Raw genomic sequence first — 11,503 nt, forward strand, 5'->3', positions numbered from 1 at the left:
GATGTGTGCTCTGGGTCGTTGTGCTGAAAGGTGAACTCTCTCTTCATCTTCCTAAAGGACGCCTGAAGGTTTTGTGCCAAAATTGCCTGGTATTTGAAACTGTTCATAATTCCCTCCACCCTGACTAAGGCCACAGTTACAGTTGAAGAAAAACAGCCCCAAAGCATGATGCTGCCACCACCACCATGCTTCCCTGTGGGTATGGTGTTCTTTGGGGGATGTGCAGTGTTTTTGCGCCAAACATACCTTTTGGAATTATGGCCAAAATGTTAGACCTTGGTTTCGTCAGACCATAACACATTTTCCAACGTGCTTTAGGGGGACTTGATGTTTGTTTTTGCAAACTTCAGCCAGGCTTGGATGTTTCTCTTTGTAAGAAAAGGCTTCCGTCTTGCCACCCTACCCCATTCATATGAAGAATACGGGAGATTGTTGTCGCATGTAGCACACAGCCAGCACTTGCCAGAAATTCCGGCAGTTCCTTTAACGTTGCAATACTCCTCCTGTAAGCCTCCCTGACCGGTTTTATTCTTGTCTTTTCATCAATTTTGGAGGGCCGTCCAGTTCTTGGTCATGTCTATGTTGTGCCATATTTTCTCCACTTGAAGACAGTCAGTCTTCACTGTGTTCCATGGTATATCTAATGCTTTGGAAATTTCTTTTGCACCCTTCTCTTGACTGGTATCTTTCAACGAGATCCATCTGATGCTTTGGAAGCTCTCTGTGGACCATGACTTTTTCTCTGAGATGCAACTAAGGAAGTGTTGGGTAAATCCTACTAGAACCGCTGAACTTTATTTGTGATAAATCAGAGTCACTTTAAATGATGGCAGGTGTGTAATGACTTCTATTTAGCATGACTTTGAATGTGATTGGTTAATTCTGAACACAGCCACAGTTATAAGATGGTGTGCACACTTATGCAACCAGGTTATTGTGAGTTATCCCCCGCCCCTCCTCAAAGATTCCAATTTGTTTTGCAAATTCATTGTTCATGTTATAGGTCACAGTATAGGTTATAGTGTAAAAAGTCCTGACATGATTTATCTTTGCCTCATTCTTCAACATCACAAGAATCTGGCATTTTAACAGAGGTGTGTAGACTTTTTATATCCACTGTATATTTGGAGTTCCATGGCAAACAGCTTTAATAAAGTAAATGCGTAACTTTGTATAGCTCATATGCCATCATGTTACTTTTATAGATTGTAAGCTTGCAAGCAGGGCTCTCTCCATTTAATGTATCGATTTGTCTTAGTCTGTCAATTCTTGTCTTGTCATACCCCTTGAATTTATGTATTGTATTAAGCGCTGCGTAAACTGTTGGCGCTATATAAATAAGATAATAATAATATGATCTGTAAAAGTGTTTGCACAATGGGTCCACTTAAATCTGAATTTCTTTTAAATTGATGGATTAAAAAAAAAAAAAACACATTTAAAAACAGCAAAAAGTGTCGTAGATCACTCAATCAAAACTTCCAACCCCTACTTACCAATGGTGCAGTTCGTAGTTATTTTCCTTCTCTTTGGGTTATGTCTTAACAATTCTAGTTCCCTCTTTGTTGGTTCCCATGTTGAATACTTTTCACCAACTCCTGAAATGAGTTATACAAGGAGTTATGCATGTGTGTGTATATAGACATTAATACATCAAATATATGTCTGTCTGCATCCTTGAAATACATATACACACCAGAAGAGCACTGGTCTCAGTACACTAGTTCAGAACCATTCAACAATGTCCATTCTAGATAAGTTAAATGCTTTACCATAAACTACATAGGGTGTAAAATGCCAAAGTAACAGTTAGAATGGTTTATTCACTAAACGGCGAGTTGACAGGAGAATTGTGATTTCCGTTTGACGTCCCTTTACATTATAAAAATACAAAAATAAACTAGTGTGCTACTGCTGCATGAGATAAAAAAAAAAATAAGGGAGGGAATGAAACAACGGACTCCAAGACTTCTACCAAACTTGGCACCATCCAGACAGGCAGCAGACTAACATTTGACAAATGTATAAACTCTTTTCCAGACCACAGCCTTGCAAATTTGCTCCATAGGAACTCCAGCAGTTTTGGCCCAAGATTAATGAGTCTTGAGACCAGAGGGAGGTTCTTTGCCAGTGACCTTGTAAGCTTCAGCAATAGCAGTGATCAGCTTTCTGGATATAAAGAATCTTGTTACGTCAAGACTCATTTTCCGGAGCTAGAACAGACTGAACGATCTTCTCCATGGAGCAGTCTTCTGTAGATATAATTTCAAGCATCTGCATACAACCAAGCCATGGAGCAGGGGTTCTTTTGTCATTACTAAGCTTAGGGCAAAAAAACAGCAGGACAGTATGTTGCTGAAAATGAAATGGTGAGACACCTTTAGGAAGAAACTCCGGAGGGACTCAAAATAGAAAGGATCCCGCCCTTTCTTCTTGCAGATGTCAAAGCCACCAATAGGACAGTCTTCCAGGTGAGAAATGGATCGATCTCTCCCTTTCAGAAACCAAATGGTTTCGGGTGGAGCAGGTCCTGTCATGTCACGGCATGAGTAACTGGAGCTTGGCACTGAATGGGTTAAGGCATTTGACTGATGCTAAGTCCAGTAACATTTGTTCACACCTTTCCTTTTGGAGCCAGAACCCAAAATAAAACTTGATTACCCCATGCTGGGTATTGTCACCTTGGACAGGAAGGGATTCCTGTGGAAGAGTGAAAGGCCAGACATCCTGGCAACATCTCCCTGGGGTGTGGAGACAGGGTATCAATAGACACAGGGTAAAATTATTAAATGTATAATGTCCAAAATATGATGGGTACATAACTTTTGGGCCCCATCGTACATTGCATCCTTATACCTGCGACGTGCTGGTTTAGGGGGAAACCAAACACGCCATGCAGGCATGACCATAACAAGTGTTATGCGAACGTGTCCTTGTGCCAACTGATACAGGTGTGGAGTTTGGTATGAAAATGATCGCTAGGACCAGATAATTATGATGATCCTGGTGTCATAATTATGCCAAGCTCAGCCAGCGTCATATTACATATTTTGTGATCCCAGACCAAAGATGAGAAGATATAACCCCGCCTTCAGAAGGTCATAGTTCTGAACCCCCTACTCCCATCCCCTTGCTCAGGTAACAGGAAAAGGGCGGTCTTGGGGGGGGATAAAAAGGTGGGCAATTGGTAATGGGGAGAGAGCCTGTTTTTACCATCACAGAGACAACATCAAGGCTCCAAGGAAGTATGGTATGATACTTTGTTTTATCCCTTTTATTTTACACTGTTTTGTACTATCTAAGTCTATGTCTCTTTTTATATGCATTTTTATGTAACAGCACTGTGACCCATTTTATACTCAGATTAAACATTTTTAATCAGTTCTGTCTTTGTTCTCTAATCGAATTCAGCCTGGAGATAGCCTTTTGTATACATATAAATACGTCACGTTACTAAGCGGTTAACTATATAGATATCAGTTTGGGGATTGTGTAGTTATCGCGGTCTGATTGTTTTTGGGTAACCTAAGACGCCCGGTTTTAAAGTTCTTGGTGGTGGCAGCGTGGTTTACACTGGGAGTTTTGGGGTGACTGGTTGGGGTTGGTGGTGGTTGCTTGGTGCCCTGCGGGGAAAGTGACCAAACGCGCCGGAAGTCTGGTTGGCGTTTAACCCTTGGTACACCCATACTCCCACGTCGCGGCTCGGCCGATAGCCCTGCCCGTGACAGGTCCGGCTTGTTCTCCAACTTATTTGGGCACTCTATGAACAGACTGATTAAATGTGGGTACCAAATCCTTTTGGGCCAGTCGGGAGTTATCAGGATCATCAGGCGTCTCTCTCTCGGTCTTCCTTAGAACTCTGGTACTGAAGATGGTGGAAAGACGTAACCTAAGGTCCAAATTCTGGGAAAAGGCATCTACAGCTAGGGGATGGCCTGCTGATGACTGAATAAAAGAGGCAGCTTCCGGTTGTCATGAGGTTGATCTCTAGAGTTCCCCAGTCTCTCATGATCTGTAGGAATGTCGACTTTTTCGGACTCCATTCTCCCTGAAGAATAGACGTCCTGCTGAAGAAATCCGTGTTGACGTTCTCTTTCCCACAAATGAACACCGACGAAAAATGTTACATTGGACCCGGCCCATTCCCCAACCTTCTGCAGAAGAGTCCCCAATTGGAAGCTCCTTATGCCTCCCTGCTTGTTCAGACACCACTGTGCAGTTGTCTGATGGGATCCTCACTGCTTTTCCTCAATCTCTATTGCCAAGAAAGGAGCCCTTTCCAGACTGCTAGAAGCTCCAGAATATTGATATGTAGGAGTCGTTCTTGGTTTGACCAAAAGCATTGTCTATATTCTTCTTCCAGCGTTGCTCCCCAACCGGACAAACTGACAAAACTGCACACGCAGGTTTGGTCCAAACCCTCCCTGAACAGAGTCTTTCTTCTGGAAACTGAGGGAAAATCAAACACTGGGTGGAATAGCATACTTTCTTGAGAGAGTCAGAAAGGATCGATCCTATGTCCCCAGGATGAAACTCTGTAGAGGACGCATATGAACAATAGCCCATGCCAGGGCAGGTTTGTAGACATCAACATTCCGAGAAGACACATGAGGAGCCTCACACTGGAGGGATGTCTGGATAGAATCAAGCGGATAAAACTGGTGATATTTTGAATATTGTCCCCTGGCAGAAAGATCTTCTGACGGCTGTCTAGGACCATTCCTAGAATGCAAATTGTTCTGGTAGGAAGCTGACAGGATTCCTAAAAAGTGATTTTCACTCCCAAGTAGGCATATATCCCAGTGAATCTGCTGACTTAGAAGATCTCAAGAGCTTTCTGCCAGAAGCCAGTCTAAATAAGGGACCACCTAGAGCAGAGGTCCTAACAGCCATACCACACAAAAAAAAACAAAACAAAAAAAAAAAAAACAATCAGCCCCGCTTTTCATATCAGAAATGCTATGAATAGCCTCTTCTCCTGCACTACCCAGGACCTCAACCTCATTTTGTTGGAGCAACAGGGGCATAGCTCTGGCCACGGAAGCCACCACAATGTCTGGCTTGAAAGTAGCTACCTGAAAGGATGGACTGGAAAGGCCTTAGGATTCTTGAAAAAACCTTGGAAAAAAAACTAAGCCTGTTTTTTCTCTCGAGAGCAGCCCTCCCTGCAGTAACCAGCTATTCACCTCTACAGTCCTTCTCTGAGCCTGAAGAACCTGAACCCAAGTAGGGGATTAGGACAAGACGTTTTAGCCTGGGGAAATTAATTCAAAACAGATGCCTAGATCTGCTGAAAAGTGGACTGAAGCTCAGCCTACATCCATTTCCACTCTAAAATAAATTCCTCCCTGGCTTTCAGGCAGGCCGCGTAAAACTTCCCAGAGGCATCAGACATGGTCGCTTTGCAATTTTCGCATGCAAAATGCTTTGTCTTAGGTACTAGAGACTCTTTAGGCAAGTCTGGCCTATCTAGCGACATCCTGATAAAGGATAGTAGATAGTAAAAATGTAGCAAAATAAATAAACCAACCAGAAGAGAACACCCATGGACTAAAACTACTTGAGCTAAGTGGAAAATAATTCCCAAATCAGAAAACAGAATGCCAGGACTCTACATCAGACAGTAAACTGCTAAACAACATCAGTACATCCAAATACATATTACACTATTACTGAAAACGCAGGAAAAAAAGGTCCAGAAATGCTGACCTTAGGCACCCCCTGACAGCCTGTGACGAGAACCGGAAACGCGTCACAAGTTCAACCACCGAAATGGCAAGTAAAACCAGAAAATTCAGCACTCCCCCCCACTATCCAAAGCGGGACAGCGGCGCAGGGAAAATGAGCTCTCCCACAATCTCTTAGCCAAAAAACAAATGGAGGATGACTGCACCTACACGGAATATGGCAGAACACAGAGTGAAAGGGGGAGGTTCTGGGGGATCTCTATGCTAATGGGAGTGACAAGAGAAAGACCTTACCCTGTATAATACATAGTTAAATCCCCTGGGTTAACATCAGGGATTGCAGCTGCAACTGGGCCCTTACACCGGTTCAAAATAGTTTAGAAAGATCCCTTCCGACCTGGATCGGTGTGGCCCAGATCGGAAAGAGCCCTTCCTAAACTATTTTGAGCCGGCATGGGCAAAAAACAGGAACGCGACAGGGCCACGTGACCTCATGGTGAATCCGAGGTTGCTTGCACAGTGTGCGCAAGCAGCCAGAGGGAAAGCTGCAGGAGTGGTGAGTGGTAAGCGGGGGCGGGAAATATATTTGCTCAATTATGAGACGACGCCCCAAAATTTGATTAGTTTACGGAAAAAAAGCCTTAATACAAGACTACCCTATAGGAAAAAAGTTTTACTTGTACATATTTACTATTTTTTCATATTTAATATATGATTGAGAAAAATAATTTTTATTTGCCACTCTGCCCAAGTTATGCACATCTGCCACCCATATATGCCTTATACCCCCCTATATGCCACTCTGTCTCCAAAACAAATTGAACACCCCCCTCCCCGACTTACCAGTGCATCCCTTTACTTATGACCCGTGATTCAGACTCCCTGGTGTCTAGTGGGGCAGCTGGTGGACGTCTGTGCGATGCAAACCTCCGCTGCTGGTGGCCAGTACTTCCGCGCTGGCATCCCATGACCTTCCAGTGCTCCACCATAGAAGCCCCGGTGGAAGTGCAGAAGTGGCCGCAAACGTTCACCGGCTGCGGGATGCGCACAACCTCCACTGCTGCAGGCACTTCCGCTGGGGCTTCTATGGTGGACCACCGGAAGGTCACGTGATGCCGGCGCTCCGTCATAGAAGCCGCCAGAGGAAGTGCCAGCAGAGGCTGCTTGACAAGAGGATCCAGGTCCTCTGCAGCGCTGCGGGGGATCTGGATCTTAGTCTTGTGGTCAGACCTCTATTTGAGATCTGACTAGAAGACGACCTCAACTATAAGATGAATAAGTGTCCTCTTATACTTGAGCAAATATGGTATATGGAAGTGTGTGTGAGCATGGATGTGTACTTGTGTAAGTGGCGTGAGATGGAGTGCGTGTTAGTAAGTAAGTGTGTTTACATATGTTGGGGGGGGGGGGCAAGGGCCAAAGAAGGCACAGACCAGTTGTGTGGGGGCAATTACGGCACAGACCAGCTGTTGAAGTAAGGGGGCCCAGAGCAATTTTTCGCACCAGGGTCCTGTGGTTTCTAGTTACGCCCTTGGTTAAATCAGGGCTTGACAAATTTGTTGTGAATCTAGGCGCCAGGTAAAAAAGTTAGGAGCCAGGATTTTTGTAAACTAACAGTTGGTCAGGAGTGATCGGATCATCATCAGCCCACTTACTAAACTCACAGCGTTTGACCTGGAAGCACCCTGGACTTTCAGGTCAGTGCTGTTTTTTTTTTTTTGTTTTTTTTTGTTTTTTTTTTACTCTTTCGATGCTGATGTTCCATTGGAGCACAGCATTGACTGATATTTAGTCCCCACAAGCTTGTGGGGACAAATGTTAACCCCTGCAATACCACGAATGTGTCTCACACAATTGTGGCATTGAAGGGGTTAACGCTGCACTGTCGCTCTCATGGAGCGATCAAGCAGCAGGGGGGTGTTGGGGCTGGTCTCCACGCTCATGGGGAGACCAAAGAACCCTCTCCCCTGTCCCTGAAGCTGCCTCTGGCAGCTGGGAAGCAATAGCTGGTCTATAGACCAGCCATTGCAGGGGGAGTCTCTGATGACTGCTGTAGGCTTCCATGCCTACAGGAATCATCAAAGGGCTTGTGGGGGCTCGTTTTTGCTGTTGCTGGTCTGCCTGGGCTTCCAGGCAGACCACCAGCAGCAGAGTCCCGTACAAAACGGGAATTAACCCCTAAATGCCGCGATCGCGGCATTGAAGGGGTTAACGCTGCACTGACGCTCTCATGGAGCGATCAGGCAGCAGGGGGGTGTTGGGTCAGGTCCCCACACTTGTGTGGGGGCCCAATCAACACACAACCCCCTTCCCTGAAGCTGCCTGTGGCAGCTGAAAACACGATTGCTGGTTTTCCAGCAACCGTGTTTTCAGCCTACAGGATCACTCCGTGTGGTGACTCAGCCTCTTACATCCACCTCTGGATGTAAGAGGCTGACAAAACCTAGGCGCCAGGACAAAATTCTGTCGCCATGGCGACCTGGGATTTGTCGAGCCCTGGGTTAAATATAATTTATTCAGCCCCTCATCCTTTATATTATAAAGGGCCTGCTCAGCCATCCTTGCTGGAGAAACTTATCAGTGTTGGCCCTTCATAATAAATAGCGACATGAGGGAGTTGAAGCAAACTGTACAAGGTATAAAAACCTGTCTTAATTGCAGTGGCTATGTTTACCATTTATAGTGAATTCACATGCCAAAATACACACACCACTTTTCAAGACACAATGGAGAGCCTTATAAACCATTTCAAATAAGACAAAGCATGTTTGGTGCCAACAGCCAAGACAAAAGAATGATCTCTCCCCATGACATTAAAAATGAGCAATTGTGTCCACAAGTTTAGGTAGCCCTTCCAAGAGAAAAACTCAGCTACCAATATGCCCCGCCCCTGCTTTGGTTTATGCACCAAAGCACAGGCAGCAGCAGTCTTAAATGGCATCCCACATACCAGAGTATTTTCCCCCAAGTAACAGCACTTAAACAATCACCACCGTCCACACAATTGCAATGAAGATAGTGCCAAAGTCACATCCAGTGTGAGGTACAGTACATCAATGCATGTGATCACACAAGGAGTTTCCTTTTCTGTATTACTTAGCTAGTACTGCATGTTTGTGGCAACCTCCTGTCATAAATAACATGTTTATGAAACATGTCTTACACATAGTAAATGTCTTGTTTATTCTATGTCCAATATATCTTTCTGTATATCTATATAATTTCTTACTTTTAGTAGTTCACTTTACCTGTCATTGTATACTGGAATGGAGAAACCAGAGCAGGGGAGAAAGCTAAAAGTTAAAATAAATAGAATGAATAAAACAGACAAAATATCTCCCACACATATAAATACTCGGATAGAGCAGTGCAAAATAAATAAATAAATAAATAGGTCAGCACTGGCACGTATGCTACGAGAGAAATCATAAGGAAATTGGGTTGCAAGGGATGCAGTTTTACTCCCGCCCTAGGCCAGAGATGGTGAATGTTTTTGGGCCTGAGTGCCCAATTGTCTGCATGAATCCAAGTTGTAGACCACAAACACTAAACATGTTGGTACATACCACTGTTGTAATACACCTTTAGAGAACACAAGGGTATACTCAGATAAAAGATAAGTTTTTTTTGAAAAGATGTTATACATGTGTGTATTTATATACATACATATAGATATACACAATCCAATATATAATATAAATATGTTTACATTAAACAGCAGGGGTGCAATGGCTTCTCAGATTGAACCTGTGTGCTGCTGCTACAATCTCTCCACTGTACCTCTTTCCCTATATCTCCTCCATATCTCCCCTTTCATAATTGCTGTAGTGGGAACACAGGGTTTTGTTTCTACAGAACTCTGTTTCAGTGCTCCATGCAGTGTCCGCGGCTTCAGTGCTGACTGTCAGGATACAACATCATAACCTGTGCTTAATATCAGCCTCCGCACTTTGTAAGGGAGCAGTAAAACAGATCTGCACAAACAGACTGTGCTCTTTTCATTTTGGGCCAATTTCAAAAATTAAACTTTGAGTTGGCAATCTGTCCACATGCCAAAACTGAGGCCTAGGTGTGCCCGCTGTCAACATGTGTCAAAGGTAGGCCATCGCGGGTGCAGGCTGCATTTTTCTGAAACACATGGATTTGCCAGTTTTGCAATCTGTGAGCACCATTAGTGATGCAGACTTAATGTCCCAAAATTCAAGACAAGTAAATATATTCTGACAAATATTAGAAGACATAAATCCCATCATAGTGAGCTTTAGTGCAAATAAAAAAGTTTTCGATTTGGCTTAACCCCTTCATGACCAGTTTTTCTAATTTTGTACGCCTCTATCTTTTTGTCAGGCCAAGGACTTTCTTTAGATAATGGTATCATAAGAAAATTATGGTAAGATTCTACATCATTTGTTATTCTTTGGGAGCAAGAAAGGTGTTTCTTTTCCCCACTTAATGCATATATATCTAGTGGGATGGCCCGAGGTGTTTAAGCATACATTTTTACTTGGAACTGCATGGTTCCCCTTTTGCCATGGTGACATCACTGGACTCTATTAAACTTTACATTTTTAATATTTATATATTTCATATTTACAAGGCTCCATTGTGGATTCAGAATCTGCAGGGGGTTGCCGAGAAGGGTCTGGAGAGAACTTTTTTTTACTCTCATCGGTTCTGAAGGGGTTAAACCAGGGAACTTAGAGATGAATAAACAGCCCCCCGCTATGGCTCCTGCTGAGCTGCCAGAAGGGAGACTTGGCCATCAGACAGCATAATTTCCAATTTGCCAATTTGGGGGGGAAATAAAAACACAGGATGGCATAGAACATCTCTGGTCACAAAAGGACAAAAAACACTTTGCCTATTTAATATTGGAAACATACCTTGCAATTTCCAAGCTTTTCTTTGTTCTTCTTTGGCAACTTGCTCCATATCTTTGTCATATATGTAGTCTTGACACATAAAACAATATATACCCCCATACAACAGATCTATGGCTGAAGAAAAGCATACATGGTTTAACATGGCGAGTCCAGCAGCACGCAAATTTTAATCATCTATGATTAAATATACTTGTTTCTGAAAGGGAGAAGCTTCGTAAAGAACATCTAAACTATAAAGTATTGTATATGGTAGTAATATTATGGAATTGTTATCCATAATCAATATAGTACAATAGACTCTGCACCTACAGAACGATGTTCACACACACAAAAAAACATGGAACTACTATCAAAACAGTTGGGCTTTATGAATGAGCGGTAAAAGATAGACAAAAGCATGAAATCCTGTTTAGATTCTGCCAATTCGTATATATAGAAGACAAAGAAGCACTAGCTTACCTAAATTGTGTCTTTTACCCTTTGCGTGTTCGTGGATGTGTTTCTTTGTAAAACAGCCAAAGAAGACACAGTACAGGCAAGAATGAAGTCTATTCAGGTGAGCACCACACATATGACAGATACACGACTTTGCCTACAATCAAAGAAGAAAAATATGCATCAAATTCATAATCTAACAACCTTTTACATTTTTAACAGTGCGTCTGTTGGACTGGATACAGAATATCTTTTTTGCGCTACACTGGGCTAGCAAAAATGTATATTCACTCGATTGCTGCCAGTAAAAGTTTCTGTGCTCAACCAGGCAGCCTTCTTTTCAATCAAAGAATATCACAATTGCACACAAAAAGCATTTTGTGACATAGTGGAGGGGATTCTAGGTGTGTATGTACGTGCAATCGGAAACAACAGAATAAAGTAAGCAGTTCTAGAATGGACACAGAACATTGGAACAGGCAATACAGATTTTAAAAA

The 11,503-nt window shown here is 43.2% G+C and overlaps 1 protein-coding gene across 2 annotated transcripts in view; it reads right to left on the minus strand.

The window, feature by feature from the left end:
• Window positions 1–11,156, minus strand: part of LOC149297653 (ubiquitin carboxyl-terminal hydrolase 22-A) — a 34,026-nt gene extending 22,870 nt beyond the window's left edge. Inside the window, exons 1-4 of one of the 2 annotated variants that reach the window (XM_089488485.1) lie at window positions 11,030–11,156; window positions 10,571–10,684; window positions 8,936–8,980; window positions 1,497–1,598 (exon numbers count right to left, since the gene is read on the minus strand). In XM_089488485.1, coding sequence (XP_089344611.1) covers window positions 1,497–1,598; window positions 8,936–8,980; window positions 10,571–10,684; window positions 11,030–11,141 — 373 coding nt within the window. In that variant the 5' untranslated portion in view covers window positions 11,142–11,156. The remainder of the gene's footprint in view (window positions 1–1,496; window positions 1,599–8,935; window positions 8,981–10,570; window positions 10,685–11,029) is intronic. The other variant, XM_089488486.1, reaches the window with a different exon arrangement.
• Between the last annotated feature and the right edge of the window lie 347 nt (window positions 11,157–11,503).

This window comes from Sceloporus occidentalis, unplaced genomic scaffold, assembly GCF_023333645.1.
Source record: "Sceloporus occidentalis isolate IW3139 unplaced genomic scaffold, rSceOcc1.0.p SCAF_38, whole genome shotgun sequence".
NCBI lineage: Eukaryota > Metazoa > Chordata > Lepidosauria > Squamata > Phrynosomatidae > Sceloporus > Sceloporus occidentalis.